The following is a 17427-nucleotide window of genomic DNA, read 5'->3' as shown; positions in this document are numbered from 1 at the left end:
TTTCTGTGTTCTGCTGTGTAGATGAATATGGTCACTTTTTTGGAGTTCAGCTCAATATTAACAATAAAATAACACTAGACACCAAAAGAGAGATTCTAACATACATTTCTTAAGTAGATATTTTCAGAGTAAAATTATTAGAACATAGCTCGAAAAGCCTAGGAATCTGAAACTCTGTCTAATAATCATCGATCCAAACCTTATCATTTTAGTTGTTATAAAGTCAATAGAGGCTGTTGTCCTTTTCACAAATGCAATCAATATTAGTTGAAAGACATGATATTAAAATTCTCAAAGTAGTTATAATATGCATTTGGCATAGATGACCTTTGGCAAAAGGTTATTTTGAAAAATACAAACACACCAGTCAATAATAAAACACAAACTCAAAAACAGCTTTGGTTAGAGGACAAAATATAAAGAGGCCTGGCATTAGTGTAGATTAGAAACTATATCCGTGCTGTCCCTTGTTCATTGAATGTCATGATGAACAAGTTCCAGTTAATAAAATTAACTTTACAAAACCAAACTGGTTTGGAAATAGAGATACTGTACTCAAATGATGGTGTTGTTACCCAAAATATATGAGGTACATGAGTGATATGGAGGACTTGGGATATGTATAACATTTAATAATGGTTAAGCCTTGTTCTATATAGTGATATCAACAGACGTTGATGAATTCACACAAAGTCTCTTTATTTTTCCACTCTGACTTGTTTCATCATAATTGTATACGCATTAGTTAATTATTGGTTCTATATTGCAGTCTCAAAGTAATGCCAGTCACAAGAGATGGGTAAAGCAACCTTTTACTTTTACAAATGTGACAAAATGCATTGCACTACATTAAAAATGACCTGTAACCACTTGAAAATTGTTATGAACCACCATTTGTCTTATGATAGCAGATGAAACCACATTTAAAATGAAACTTGTCTTGACACTCTCCAACAGTATACTGATTTAATCAAAATCAATTAAAAGCTTTTAAAGAGATGAAGCAATTTTAACAAGAACACCCTAAATCCTAAAAGTTAAGATTTCATTTGGTTTGGCCAATGATAGTTCTCATAAACTAGAGCAGACACATGAATACACATGAATAGCCCAGAACAAGGCTCTGTAAGTGTGTAAATTCAAGAGTAGGGGGCAGCTAGGTGGCTCAGTGGATAGAGCTCCGGCCTTGGAGTCAGGAGGACCTGAGTTCAAATCTAACCTCAGACACTTGACACTTACTAGCTGTCTGACGCTGGGCAAGTCACTCAATCCCAATGGCCTCACCGAAAAGCAAAGAACAAAACAAAACAAAAAAAATTCTAGAGTAACATTGTAATTAAATCTAGGACAGCAAAAGAAGAAAAATTCTAATTTTTGAAATGAGCTAACAATGAAAGCTTAAAAGATGAATTTATCTAACCTAGGAAAAGCTAGGGTTAAGCCTTTTAAAACCTTCCCATACATAAAAAGGTGACAAAACAGATTTCCTTTATTTCCACTACTGTCAGTATAACTAGAAGGATCTGTTAGATTTTAGAAACAATTTTCTAACATCCTACAGTTCCTGAGAGACTAAAATACAAGACCAGGGAAGGTTGTAGACTCATCTGTCTGAGAGGTTAACCAAAAACTGACCCCCCCTCAAAAAAAAGGTGGGGGGGGGTGCAAGAAATAGTTAGCCAAAGTTGTTTTGATACAGAACTGCCTAAAGGGGAAGGAAGTGGGACTAAGCACATACGAAGAGGCTGTGGCAGAGCCCATGCCTCACTGATCCTCACTACAACCTTGTGAGGCGGGTTCTATTACTGCCATCCCCATTTTACAGCTGAGGAAACAGAGGCAGAGCTGTGAGGCCATTTCCCCAGGGCCGCACAGCTGGCAAGCGTCCAAGGCCACAAGTCTTCCTGACTCCAGGCCCAACGCTCTGTCCACCATGCCAGCTAGCTGATTTATTATGATGTTTCCTTCTGGTCATTCTATGATCATGCCACTTTGCCGTACAATCCTGAATGTATTTGAACCTAGCTGCCCTAAGTCACTCTTAATGTTCCTACAACTTTACACTTATTCTGTTAAAAAGAAAAAACTTAAGAGAAAGATGCAGAAATTTTCAACCTGTGTACATGGCATATGTGCAATCTTTGGGTATTTCAATCTAATAAATTAAAAAAACATTCTGAAAAATTGTGTACATCCGAGGGAATATCATCAACACAATGAGCAATTATCCAATTATCTGAAAAAAGATGTCGAGCTACATAGTCTGTAAGGTTTCTTCAAGTTCTAAATTCTATGGCCTGAGGTTTCAAAAACTGTGTCAGGCCTGCAAATGGCTCAGCACAGTACAGAATTCTTGAATATGAATGTACAACCTCTATGGGAAAAACAGGATGAGGCATGTGACAAGGCGGATCAAGCCACCACACCACCACACCACCACTCCCCCGACCACCTTCGGAGCAAGCCCAGTGGAAGAGGCCCACCAACACTGCTAGTATCAACAACAATATCAACCAACTGCCACTGAGAAGAAAGGTAATAATAATAATGATAACAGATAGCTATTGCAAGGTAAATCCAATCAGCTCCACCCCCTCCCTCTCCTCCCCCAAAACACTGTTTCGAGCCTGAGTCTAGGGAAGCAACCTTTGTAGAAGTTAGAACTGACAACTACTTCTTCAGGAGCTCTAACCCTTGCCTTCTCTTCAGCCAAGTACTTGAAGAACAAGAAAAAAAACTTGTCACCAAAGTCCTCAGAATCATCAAATGGTTCACCAACAGAAACTGAAACATTTTTATTAATGAAAATGACATGACAGATGATACAATACTGCTTGCTAAGGGCTGCTGGGCCCTGACATCTGACTTACAGAAGAAACTGCCTATGTGTGTTGTCTACTCCCATGACAAAGTGAGGTTTCTTGAAATCAAAGATTCTTACTTTTTCTATTTGTACTGCTGGTGCTTTGCACTTAGTACATGCTTAATAAATTTTTTTTTATTCATTCAACCATATACACACACAAGCACACACACAATTTAAGATGTCCAATGGTCAAGGTGACAAGGTAGGTAACAACAATATACCTAACTTTACATCTGAATATCTCAGACAAATTGGTTCATGACACAGTTTGCAAACATCTCTTGACCATTGTGACCTTTTGAGTTGTTTATTAATATCCACTTCACATAGTAATTAAGTAGTCTGATTTTTAAGTGGAATATAAGGTTGAATTAAGAGACTTTTTCCTACCTCCTTTGTCTCTAAGATGAACTGCGCACTTATGTCCTTGGATAGCCTATTCTTAAAATATTTTCAATTAGAAGTATTCTGCAATCTTCCTCAATGGTTTGGTCCAATAAACAACCTTTGCAGGAAGCTCTTTCATACACCAAATCTAACTTCAATGCTTGCAACTAATGTGGGGAAGACTCCTTCCCCTTTATGCATACCTTCATTTTAGGGCTCATAGATCTAGCTCTGGAGGGATACTCAGAGGCATCTAATTCAACCCTTTCATTTTGTAGATGAGAAAACTGAAGCCCAGAGAAGTGAAGTGACTTGCCATGGTCCCCCGGATGATATCAGAGATAGGATTTGAACTCTGACCCCAGAGTCAAGTTCTTTCTACCATACCAGTCCAATAACTCTACATTGTAAAGCTCATACTAGTTATTCAATACTCATGAACAACATCTAAGCAGCTTTGAATACTTCCATTTTCTAGTTAAGGAGCATGAAATACTGCTATTCAAAGTGTCCATGAAAATGGGGCACCTAGGTGGCACAGTGGATAGAGCACCAGCCCTGAAGTCAGAAGGACCTGAGTTCAAATCCAGCCTTAGACCAAACACTTGACACTTGCGAGCTGTGTGACCCTGGGCAAGCCACTTAACCAACTGCCAATCAATCAATAGATAAATAAAACAAAATGTCCATGAAAGCCAGAGGCCCTCAGTGACTGGAGGAATTTTAAAATGCTCTTAGATTAGCGCCAACTAAGGGTTTTGTTTTTATTTTTAAATCAAAAACCTTACCTCCTGTCACCTCACACATTGGTGTGATTGCAGAATCATCTAGAGGCACACCTGTCAACTGCTCTGATTCAACAGCCATGGTACCAGGCAACCGCAACACTAATGCAAAGAGTCTCTGATCCCAGCGGAAAGGTTCCTTGGTCAATTCACTTCCAGGCAAAGGTGAATTAAGAGGTAAATGGAGCTAAAAAGAAAAAAAGAAAATTATAGTTTTATAGCTCAAATTATATGTTAACATAACATTAAGATTATCATAACATAGCAAAATAGAAAACTAAATGCCAGGGAAAAAATGCTTTACAAGACTCACTTTGAGGACATCTGCTGGGAAATCCGAATTACTACAATGCTTTTGCCACCAAAACAACGTTCTCACTTTATACAATTATGTGTTCCTGAACTATCTGTGTAAATTTCCTATTTTTAAATCCAATCATGCATTAAATACACTAAGGTAACATTTACTTAAAGGAAACATGTGGTAAAGATTTTTAAAGGCCAATATTTCTTCTGTACATGTAGATAACCATCTTCTATATTTATCTGATTTTAATTTTTTCATATTTCAAGAAGCAATACATATCTCTACTATCCACATAGATAATCTTTGCTAAACCAAAAGTAAAAGATATCTGACCTTACAAAACTGGTCATTTAGGGACAAATTTGCTCTACACTGTTATAAGATTCAAGTTTTTTCTGTTAATTTATCAATTCCTGCAGAGGGATAAGCTGGAAATAGAGTGACAAGAAGTCAGTCCCTCCCTCCCTGATAATATCTACACCTTTCAAAATCCCTTACTTTAAGAAAAGAGGTCTCTTAAAAGTTATTTTGCCGCTATCTTTCCCCAAATACTCAAGATATGAAGATAATGCCAGCAAGACATTTCCCTACGTAAGATCAAAAGGCTGGTACTTCGTTATTGTCAGTTAGTGGCTATTGGATGGAATCAAACTTTTGCTTATCACCATCTGGCTGAGTCAGATGGCAGTGGCAGTAGGGAGCAACGTAAAGGAAATATGGTTCAGGGTATACTAGTTAGATCCCTGACTCCACAGGCTCTTTGCTACTTCAAAAAGTAGTCAAAATCAATACGCCACTTTGGTCATTCCCATTCTGGGTTATCTATGCACTGAAAATGCCACAGGTGGCATTGAGTCCTAACCCCCCCCCCCCCCCCCACGTACCATCAATTCTGTAATTTGGGAAGAACCTGTGCTGTATTCATGAGTCCTTTTCTTTGTAGCAGCATAGTCTCTACAAAATTATAAATATAGGCAAGATGCATTGGATAAAGACAAGGCCTCTACTGACTAGCATAACTGCTCAGGGCACATGGTGTCTAGCACATGAAACAGTCTCCAAAGACACTGACAGTCCAAGGCTCAGGTCAAGGGCAGGAAAAAGACCAAAATGAGAAAGATAGCAAAAGCAATGCTTACATTTGGGATACAGAAGAAAAACGGAATCAAGTCTATATAAATATTATAATACAAGGAAAATTCAAAGTATAAATAATTCATTACATAGGTAATATAAATGAAAATAATTAGGTTGATACAATGCTGTCTCTGCTAGTACATTCCCATAGACTACACATTCAAATAACTGAAAACCTAGAAAGGTCTAAAAAATACTTCCAAATAATAAATATCCACACAGTCTAAGTTGTTTTGAAATTTTAAAGATTTACTCATCCCAACAGTTGTCATTTCATGGTTCTTCTGACTTCTTGCTATGCACTAACCAGAATTCCCAGAAACATATGGGCAGACCAATGGAAATACAGTCAAGAAAAGACTAAAGGTCATACCACCAATCTTTGCTAATCAGTCAACAAGCATATACTAAGCATCTACAACATCCCAGGAACTGTGCTAGGTGATCAAGATAATATAAAAAAAGAAACATTTGCTGATCTTACAGAGCTTACATTCTATTGAAAGAGGCAACATGTGTATACTACTTAAGTATATCAACTGTAAACACAAGATAATAAGGGAAGAGGGGACAAGAAGGAAGAGGAAGAATCAGGAAAAGTCTTACATAGAGGATAGCATTTGGGCTGAGTTTGGAAAGAAACTAGGGATTTTAAGAGGTGAAAGTAAAAAGGAAGTACATTCCAAAGATAGAGGACAGTCCATATAAAGTAAAGGCACAAAGATGGGAGATGGGTTGTTGTGTGTGAAGAACACCAAGAGGCCCAGTTTGGCTGGACTGTAGCAAAAAATAAAGTGGAGTAATGTGTAATAAAACTTGAGAGGTAAGCTGGGGTTAGCTTTTAAGAGGCTTTGAATGCCTATGAGAGGTATTTATATTTTATCCTATAGGCAAACAGACTTGTAATTTAGGAATATAACTTTAACAGTTGTGTGGATGATGGATTGGAGAGGGAAGAGATTTGAAGGTAGGGAGATGAATTAGAGGATTTTGCAATTGTCTAGGGAAGAGGCAATAAGGGCTTGAACTAGGATGATGGCTGTGCAATTAGAGAGAAAGGGATGGATAGAAGAAATTTTGTGGCAGTAAAAATGTTAAAAAAAAAAAAAGAAAGAAAGAAAGAAAAGAAAAAAAGAAATGTCAAGGAGGTAGCTAGGTGGCTCAGAGGATAGAGCTGGGCCTGGAGCCAGAAAGTGGTGCTGAGTCATTTCAGTTCTATCCAAATTTCCATGACCCTATTTGGGGTTTTCTTGGCAAAGGTACTGGAGTGGTTTGCCATTTCCTTCTCCAGCTCATTTTCTAGATGAGGAAACTGAGGCAAAAAGGCTATGTGACTTGCCCAGAGTCACACAGCTAGCAAGTGTCTGAGGCTATATTTGAACTCAAATCCTCCTGACTCCAAGTCCAGTGCTCTAGACGTCTAGCCATTGCACCACCTAGCTGGAGTCAGGAAGACTTGAATTCAAATTTTGCCTCAGAAACCTGCTAGCTGTGTGACCCGGAGCAATTCACTTCACCCTATTTGACTCAGGTTCCTCATCTATAAAATGAGCTGGAGAAGAAAATGGCAAACCCCTCCAGCATTTTTGGCAAAAAGTCCCAAATGGAATCACGAAGAGTCAGACACAATTGAACAACAAAAGAAATGTCAAAATTTGGTAACTGACTGGATATATCACAGGGTAAGAGACAGTGAGGAGTTGTAAGTGGCTTTAAGGTTGCAAACTTAGGTGCACTGGAATAATAGTAGAATCTTCAACAGGAATAGCAAAGGTTGGAACAAGGGTGCATCCAAGGCACAAAAGATAGTTCTCTTTCAGACATGCTGAGTTTGAGATGCCTACAGGATGTCAAGTTTGAAATGCTAAATAGACAGCTGGGGATGTGCAATTTGAGCTAAACAGAGATACTATAGGGTTACGTCAATATCTGTAGAAGTCATCTTTGCTAGGTCACTAATGACCCCTAAACAGATTTATACCAATGTTTCAGGAAATTTAAATTCCCAAATCTTCATTTTTAAGCATAAACATTTCATAGGTTTTAAAAATCAAAAGGATTTCAATGTCCACAATTTTGTGTACGTGGAATCTTGGGCAGGCAATTATCTGGACCAAGATTTGATGTCATTCATACAGCTAGTCCTTAAGCAGTAGAACTAAATCTCTTAAGTCCACCTCCAAGCGCTTTCTATCCTAGCACGCCACCATTTTTGAAAGCTGTTTGAAAACACAAACTTCAAAATGATAAGACTGACTACATGATATTTTAACATTTAAGAGGGAATATCATCTTAACTTACAGCTTTGCTTATAACTAACTGCTTTCTAACCTCACCAAGGTAAAGATGAGACAATTTATAATTTTTGCTATTTTAAAATGTTGCTTTACAACTACAGCATTTTTAAGTTTTAACCTTTGGTGTAATTCAGTAATTTCAATGTGAAATGAGTCAGATTCATACAAAACCCTCTAACTTCTAGGGACCCCAGGGCCTACCTAGTCCAGACAGACTATCCCTAAACAGGAGACCCCTCTACCCAAGCAGACATCCAGACTTTGTTCCAAAATCTCCACCAAGAAGGCACCCATCATAGCAATGGTCTTTTAGGCAGTTTTAAGTGTGTTAACCAAGGTTTTCTCTAACAGTAAGCATAAATTTACCTCTTTGCAACTTCTATCCATTGCCTTCTAGGACCAAGAACAAGTAGAATCTCTCTTCTTCCAAGAGATAGCCCTTCAGATAATTTTAGTACTGCTGCTCCTCTCCCTGTCCCCACCACCCCCTTCTACTCCAAAACCTACTGCATAAGTCCTTCCTTCCCTCACACTGAACGTGACCAATTCTTTCTGATGACTCTGATGAGGCTGATCTGGAAGCCCTTATTCCCTTTGGTTGTCCTCTTTCTGACACTCATCAGTCCATCAAATGGCTTTCTGCCTGAAGCTGAACACAGTACTCCAGATGTAGTCGGTGCAGGCCAGAAGCTGGGCCTGTCTTAAACAAAGCCTAAAGTTGCAATGGCTTTCTTGGCTACTCTATCACTCTGTTGACTCTGACGGAGCTTCCTCTTCACTTACATCCCCAAATCATCTTCAGATGAATCATTGTCTAGCCATGCTTTCCCTACTCAAGATACATGTTTTGAAGCCAAATGTAAAATGTTAATATTTATCACCATATTTTATCTTAATTGAATTGCCCCAATGTTGAGATCTTTTTGAATTCTGATTATCATCCTATACGTTAATGAGCCCTCCCAGCTTCATGTCATCTGCAAATCTGTTAAGCATGCCATGCCTAGGCCTTTAGTACGGGGTCAAAGTGCATGTAGAGCCCCGAGGCCCTTCTGTGGAAACATGCCTCCTAGCAGAAACTGAAACATTAATGACTCCTTTAGAAGTGGTTGTCATTCACACAGTTCACAATTCATTTAACTGCACTATTAACTAGTCCACATCTCATTCTCCAGAATTTCCACAAAAATAATAATATAAGAGACTTTTTCAAATGTTTTTACAACATCTAGGTAAATTTTAGCTAGGGCATTCCCTTTAACTTACTAATCTAATAACTCTTATCAAGAAAGGAATAAGGTTATTCAGTAAGGCATGACCTGGTTTTGATGAAATCATATTGGTTCCTTGTGATCTCTATTTACTAGATGCCCACTAATAATCTATTTAATAATACATTCTAGATTTTTATAGTTCAGTATTATTCAGTTTTGGAAATGAACATTTTAAATTTAATTTTAAGTAATTCATAAATATATTTAGTAAAAACAAATGATTCTTTTTTAAAAGTAAGGCTATATTATAAGATGGGCACACCTAATCTAAACCAATGGGGCCCTTTTTCAATCACGTTAATACACTTAAACTGATATCCCTAGTTACATATGCATCTAGCTGTATTCACACTGCTCAGAAAAAGGGGGATGGCTGGAAGTTGTTAAAATCATTAGTAAATTTTAGTTTCATTCTATAAACCCAATTCCACCAAATCAGCACTTTTCACTGAGTAAATGAAAGAAAGGGAGATAAAGTATTTTACTCCTCTTCCTTTTCTCCTTACTACAACTGTCAAGGCCTACAAAGAGGGGAAAAGATAGTACGTATGAGTTTAGGATTCTTTAATTAATTAAATGACTGAGGGGAAAAAAATCTCATTTGATTTTCATTTTCAAAATGCCGAAATAAGGGATGTGTTTTAACTTTCACCATATTAGCATTTTCATTAACCAACTATATAGGTGCTAACACGTAAAATTAAAACACTTCTAAAAATTAATTTGACTCCAATTAAGATTTCCTATGCAGGTATTTCTAAAGGAGCAGATACATGTTAGGATCACCAATCTCTATTATCTTTGATTAACATCATTTCCACTTTAAAATTAGGCAGAATGGCTCCATTCTCCTCTGTAGGTCACCTCAACCCCCACTTCTACCATCACCCCCCCAAGCCTTCCTTCCTTCCCTTGGAATTTTACTACATGTTCTTCCTCCTCCCCACTCCCCACCAGAAAGATTTCTCTCTATAGGGAAATTTCCCTCTATGCGCTCACATACACATACAGTAGGACACATTTTTAAATTTCAGAGTCCCTACCTGATGACAACTGTATTATCAGCATACCATCAAGTGAGAAAATACATGAAAAAAAGTTGCAATGAATTCCATGAGCTTTCATTTTCTTTAACACAAACACAAAACCCCTTGGTTTGGCATTTAAGCCCTTCACAACCTGACTTAGTACACATTGTGGGGTGGGAATGGAGAAAGGAATAAGCATTTATATGGGGCCTACTTCACCAACCACTGTGCTAAGTGGTTTGTAAATATCATCTCATAACAACAACCCTGGGAGGTAAGTGCTTTTATTATCCCCTTTTTACAGTTGAGGAAAATGAGGCAGGCAGAGGTTCAGTGACTAGCCCAGGGTCACACAAGGGGTTTGAGGCCCAATTTGAGCTCAAGTCTTCCTGACTCCAGGCATTCTGTTTGACTTTGATTTTATAGCAACCTTCAACCAATGGTGACCAACAACTCCTTTGTAACTTACAGTCAATCTTAAGAAAGCAGGCAAGCAATTAATACTTCACTGAAAGCAGTCCTGTCATCTATATCTTGAGGCAAGTTGGGCCAGTGCTTTGTTCACCAGGAGTTTGTGTTACTGTATAATGTTTTCATGAATAAAACATTTTCCAAAAAATACTACAAAATTCAGGTTTCCTACTAATTAAGGCTGACCTTAATCCTAATTCCTTTGCATCAGGGAGTGTTGCTATATACCATTTCTAAACTCCTCTGGTCTCATTCTAGTATTCCCTCAAGGAACAACCAAATATACATTATTGAAAATTAATAACTCAATTCATAATGCAAAAAAGTAGAATAGTATATACAAATGCATTGAATTGCAGAGTTAATTTATACTTCACTGGTATGAGTTTTTAACAAAAACACCAACTCTCCAGAACCGATAGGGACTAAATTGTTCAGGCCAGCCAGATTTTCCACATAACCCAAAGTTTATTCCTTCACATAACCAAAGTTTATTAAACATAATTTAACCTTTTCTTAGTAGTCATCAAAAAAAAGACATAAATGGGGGCAACTAGTTGAACAACGGATAGAGCTCCGGCCCTGGAGTCAGGACGACCCAAGTTCAAATCCAGCCTCAGACACTTGACACTATCTGTGTGACCCTGGGCAACTCTGATTGCCTCACCAAAAAATAAACAAACAAATAAATAAATAAATAATGATGTACAGATATATATGTATATGGCTACACATATTAAAAAAAAAAGGGACGTGCTTTGCTCTTTTTGTGGTGGCAAAGAATTGGAAATTGAGAGGATGCCCATCAATTGGGGAATGGCTGAACAACTTGTGGTATATGAATGTAATGGAATACTATTGTGCTATAAGAAATGATGAGCAGGCTGACTTCAGAAAAACCTGGAAAGACTTGTATGGTCTGATGCTGAGTGAAATAAGCAGAACCAGGAGAACATTGTACATAGTAACAACCAAGTTGTACAATGACTAATATTGATAGACTTAACCCTTCTCAGCAATACAAGCATCTAAGACATCTCCAAAGGTCTCATGATGGAAAATGCTATCCACATCCAAAGAAAGAATTATGGAGTTTAAATGCAGATCTAAGCATACTATTTGCTATTTTTTTTCTTCTATTATGTTTTGTTTCCTCTTTCTGGTGGTTCCTCCTATTGGTTCTACCTCTTACCTACAACAACACTAATGTGAAAATACGTTTAATAGGAATATATATGTATAGCCTATATCAGATTGCGCACCGTCTCGGGAAGGGAAGTGGGGAGGAAGGGGGAGAAAAGCTTAAAACTCAAAAGCTTATGATAGTGGTTGTTGATAATTCAAAATAAATAAATTTCAAAAAAAAAAAAAAGGGATGTGCTTCTCTCAACCTCAGTTTGCTCACCAGTATAAGCAGAGGAAGTGGACTAAATGAGAATTCAACCATTCAAAAATTCAACAAAAGACTATTAATTATTTACTATATAAAAAATGAAGGGTGATACATACATAGAAAAGCACTTTCACATACAAAGATAAATATAAGATAGACTGATTGGAGGCAAAGGAAAGATTCATACAAAGTGGTTTAGGAATATTTGAGATCTCTTAAAGTGCCTAAGTCTTTTGATCAAATCCAAATTCTTTATTTTACAAATGAGAAAACTGAGATTCAGAGAAGTTCAGTGACCTGTCTAAAGTCATTAAGCTATATGGTGACATTTGAGACCAAAACAAAAGGATCCTAACAGTGCTCTAATTTGCAGGACTTAGAAAATAGATAATTAAGCTTATTATACCTCTGTAGGGTAAGAGTAAATGGCCTCTGAGGATCTAAAATCTTACCTCTAATACTTCAAAGCTGTGTAATCACAGACAAAACATTTAACCTCTGACTCTCCATTTCCTCATTTGTAAAATGGAGATAACACCTATAATAGGTACCTCAATAGGACTATTATGAGAATCATAATATGCTTTGTAAAATGCTTTGTAAACTTTAAACTTTAGAGCAGCATATAAGTATCAGCTACTATTACTTCTATAAATAAGAAATGAGTTTTCTTTCATGCATGATCTTTGTGACATTTATTTTGGCCCCTTATAGACCTTCTCCCCCACTTAATTCCTTGTTCTCAGTTGTTCCAAATGTGTCAATCCCAGACAGGTGAGTTACCATTATAAGCTGACACATAACACAGGGAAGGGCTATTCACTCCTCACCTCTTAAGGCTAAGGTGCTACTGTGCTCCTTATGAGAAACAAAGATTTTAAGACAAGAATAAATTATTTGAGGCTTAGGCAAAGTCCAATTTTCTGGGTCAGACTCAGAAGCTTTTAAATCAACTGGGAACTTGGGCATCACCAAGTACAAACTCATACTGTTCTAGATGAGTAAACTCGGGCCCATGAGTTATAAGTGAGAGCCAAAGGTGTTCTGCCTCCTAGCACACTGCTCTTTCACACGATTCTTACATAGCCTCTTTTACAAGGGAGGACAGTAGCATCATTTATTCAACAAAAGTTTATTAGGTGATCATACAATATTTGGCATCTTCAGAATAACATAGTTTTACTAGCAGTATAGATCATAGAAATTTCTCCTTTCCAAATAAGAGCAGAGTCAACCACAAAAGATTTTATGAAGTACTTGTAGCATCTAGCATTGTGCTATGAGCCGAAATAACAATAAATAAATAAAAGACATCACACCCTTGCACAAGTAATTTGTAATAACTGGGGGCGACAGTAACATATATGAAGCAGAGTGGCAATAAATGACAGTATTTAAAGGTTAGATTCTGTGGTACATTAAAAATGCATAGAAAGAAAAGATCATTGAGCACTAGAATAATAAAGGGCAAGTTTCACAGACGGGCTGAAGCTAGAGCTAAGGAGTTCAAAAGACAGACAAGATTAAATAGGTAAAAAGGAATGGAAAGTGCATTCTAGGCTAAGAAAGCTTAGTAACCAAAATCATGGAAATAAGGATTAGCTAAAGGTGGAGGTAGAAGATAGAAGCAGAGAACCAGGAGACTAAGGACTGTAATTAAGGCAGGGTCAAGAGATAAGGGCTGTGGACAGTCTTAATGAATTTCACCGGACAATTAAACATACTTGAGCAGACAACATAGCAAGAACAAGGTAGGAAAAGAATACAGAATGGATTTTGGGGGTAAGCCAACAAGGGAGAAGGATAAAAGAAACCCATGAAGACCAATCCAATCCAATCTGCAGTTATCAAGCAAGTAGATGATTCTGGAATATAAGTTCAGACTAGCCAGCAGCTGGTGGTGCAGTGGAAAGGGCACTGGGCCCAGATTCAAGAGGACCTGAGTTCAAACTCAGCCAGAAACACTAATTAGGGCAAGTTACTTATCCTCTATTTACCTCTGTTTCTTCATCTGTAAAATGGGAATAGTAATAGCACCTACCTCTCAGAGTTGTGAGGATTAGATGAGATAATATTTGTGAAAAGTACTTGGCATAGTACCTGGAATATAATAGGCACTTAAAGAAATGCTTATTCCCTTCCTTATTGTTCTCTGAAAATAGGATTAGAAAAACTGGGACAAATGTATTTAAGAGGAAGAACTAGCAGCAAAGGTATATATGGTTAAGCATGCCTGGTATCAGTGTGTTGGGAAACAATGTTAGTTTGGGAATAAAGATGATACCTTTAGTTTTGGACAAGCTGAGATTAAGCTATAAAAACATTTTGGTAGAAATATCTTCTAGGTACTTAAAGAGCTCAGAAGACAAGTCTGACTAAAAGATAAAGAATTTTTAATTAGTCACAGACAAAAGCAAGTATATCTGCAACAAACTTATTTCAAAGCTAGTAGTGAAACCATAAGATTGAGCTCTTGCTGTGATAGTTATTAAAAGATACAAACGCTGAAAAACTCATTCAGAAATACTTTGGCCAAACACCCACAAAAAGTTTACTTAATGTACCTGAAGTACTTAACTCCAAGGTATAAGAACCATAAAACCACATAATTTCAGAGTTAGAGGGGATTTTTCTGACCACCTGGTCACCTAATAACTGAAAAAATAAATCCCTATATAACACTTCGAAAGCTTTCATCACAAGCTCTGCTTGAGGACCTATAATGACAGGGAACCTACCACTTCTAACTTTTTGAAAGTTTTTTCACTTCAAAATTCCCTCTTCCAGGTGACGGCCCTGAATATGTCTTTTCCTTATTTTTACTCTTCTCCAAGTTAAACACTGCTATCTCTCTTTCTTTTTACAAACACAATATTCCAAATGTGGTATGACAGAGTACAGCAGGACTTGTATTTCCTCGGCTCTGGAAATGTGCTAAATTCAAATGAATCTGGTACCTCACTGATCTGAATGTTCTCTCCAATTGAAACAAATCTATTGCGCATCCTGTGCAACTGACCATGGAGTCCCACTCTAAGTTCACCCCAGGTCATCCAACCAAAATAGCAGAGGCCTTCCCTGCTTTCTCCTGATAACACACTAGGAGACTGAGAGGGGTGTGGTAAGGGCAAGGAATGAGATGGACAGTCTGAATGCTCCACTGACAACCCTTGCCCTCACCATGTGACCAACCCACCTTTTCTGGTCATAATTGGTTACTCTTCCTTTTATTGAAATATCTAATTTGTCACATGCTACAGCCTCTTCTCCATTGCCCTCTCCATTAAACTTAGGGTCAATTTTTTGAAGACTCGTGTTCCAAGACTCACAGTCACGTAATACCATCAGTAGAATACCGGAATTAAAAAGACAGGCCTTTGTTGAGAGGTTTGGGACTATTAAACTAGTTTTGCAATTTCTGTAGGCAATCCTACTTGCTGTGTTCCTACCCTCCTTTTTAATTACAGGCCCAATCCATAGTGTATTTGTATTGCCTGTCCCAAGAACTAATATAGTTGACCAAGTTCTGTAGGTTAACCAAACAACCACATGTGACGGCACATGGAACCTTGGGGACAGATAGTGTTCATCCACTTGGCTTTTATTCTGTAGACAGTTCAAATGCTTCTGCATGGTAATAAATCTCTTTCATGTGCTAGGTTTGAGACTCTCATGACAGTATTCACAAAAAGGAACATCTGAAGACACTTGATGCCAGTAGGGAATCTCCCGTCAACTTGGACTCGACACTGCCTCTCTCTCATTACAGTGCTGAAAGTCTCCGTCAAGGGTTTGATGCCTCATCTGATGCTAACAGTGTGTGTGTGTGTGTGTGTGTACGCGTGTGTGTGTGTATGTGACTGAACAAGGTTATTTCTGTTGTAGCTTTCCAAGAATCTTAAATAATTGTGATATATACCTGAGATGTTCTGCTAGAAGACAGCTTTTAAAGAAGCATCTAGATCTACCAAATTTCGTGCTTTTTCATAATCTAAAATACACAAAGTATTTTCTTGTACTCTTTTATATCTTTTAGGCAATTATAGAAAATATGGTCCACCACAGATTACTACTTTAAAAGCTTAGCAATTCCATATAAATACCTTCATCACTGGAACTGAACGAATGAAAAAGCATTTATTAAGTGCACATGTGCCTAGTAATATGCTAGGCCCTTGTAAATGTTTCATTGATTATTGATTGATATGCACACATATCACACATAGATGAGTTTCATAAACATTTCATAGAGATGAGAAAGTTGCCATGTAGTTAGCTGCTCATGTTTTCACAGTTGTATTTCTGGGGGCATTAACAGAAGTTCAAGATCTTCCCCAAACCTTCAGTATCTTTTTGGCTTTCAGAGAGCTGGTGAATCAACACCGAACGCCGTTGCGATTGGGTCACCTCCTGTACAGGTTCCTGTACTTGTTCCAATCCAGCTGTTTTTCCCATCTTTGTTGTCTTGAGTATTGGTTTTTATTTTCTCACTACATCTGGTAGTGTGGTATGGTTGCTCAATTGTTCTTAATGGTGAAAAAAGTTACAACAAAAATCTTGTGGGTTTTCATGGGGTCGTCCTCTCATTTTCATCCTTACATGCCCTCAGAATGACTTTGCTTTGTTGAGCCTTGGCCAAGCTTTCTTTAAACTGGTTTGACCCTCTACTGCTTATGAGGTAATTCAGCACAATCTTCCATCCTTCTTCTCTATAAGATTTTACAAATGAGGTAGCATTTTAAACCAGTTGTGTCATTGACTACCATCTCCCTCTGCTTGTTGAGGGTTTGCTAAAGCACTTATGAAAATTATTATAATTAGTCACTTTTCTTCTGTCTGTTAGCAATAACTTGTTGAATGTCAAGAATAAACTGTTTCAAGCAATATCTTTTTCACATTCATTCTTCTTGTTTTGTGCTAGTTTTAGTCTGTTCCAATGTCAGTATTCTGACTGTACAACTGATTCACAAACGACTACCTTATCAATTATAACCTATCATTTCTGTCTGTCAAAATATCATTAGTTTCTTTTTTTGTGACGCTATCTGGTCCTCGCAATATGCATAGTTACTAATTCTTTTCCCAAAGAAAATATTAATGCTATGGAGAAGCATGAGGCTTCTGCATAGCATAAGTCTTTGGTCTCTCTCAATCTTCATTACAGACTCATGTTTTCCAAATTAGTTATCTATGTGTTGAAGTCACCAAGCATCAAAGGGTATGTTGGTATATTTTGGAGGGGTTTTTTTTGATATCTTCATAGACTCTCTACCTTTTCATCCTCTGCAACAGACAATGGTGCATAAGTGCAATTATTTAAATGGTTGTCTCTTTGGAAACACTTATCAAAAGCATTACAAGATGACAATATGTCCTATGAAACTATGTTTCTTATAGCCTTTAGGTATGAAATAAAAACTGCCAAAAGTTTTATTTGCCTCTCCAAGAAGAGCCTGTCAACCATCCTTTAATTCGGTAACT

At 37.5% G+C, this 17427-nt stretch overlaps 1 protein-coding gene across 3 annotated transcripts in view; it reads right to left on the bottom strand.

The window, feature by feature from the left end:
* Window positions 1-17427, bottom strand: part of INTS6 (integrator complex subunit 6) — a 107968-nt gene that overhangs the window by 46860 nt on the left and 43681 nt on the right. For all 3 annotated transcript variants that reach the window (XR_003568635.1, XM_027856899.1, XM_027856900.1), the window contains one exon: window positions 4042-4225. Coding sequence is in view for 2 of the 3 variants with exons in the window: in XM_027856899.1 (XP_027712700.1) it covers window positions 4042-4225 (184 nt within the window). In the remaining variant the exon portion in view is untranslated. The remainder of the gene's footprint in view (window positions 1-4041; window positions 4226-17427) is intronic.

Source organism: Vombatus ursinus, unplaced genomic scaffold (genome assembly GCF_900497805.2).
Source record: "Vombatus ursinus unplaced genomic scaffold, bare-nosed wombat genome assembly UNPS02011700.1, whole genome shotgun sequence".
Classification (NCBI taxonomy): domain Eukaryota; kingdom Metazoa; phylum Chordata; class Mammalia; order Diprotodontia; family Vombatidae; genus Vombatus; species Vombatus ursinus.
This window is presented reverse-complemented; position numbering and strand designations above follow the sequence as displayed.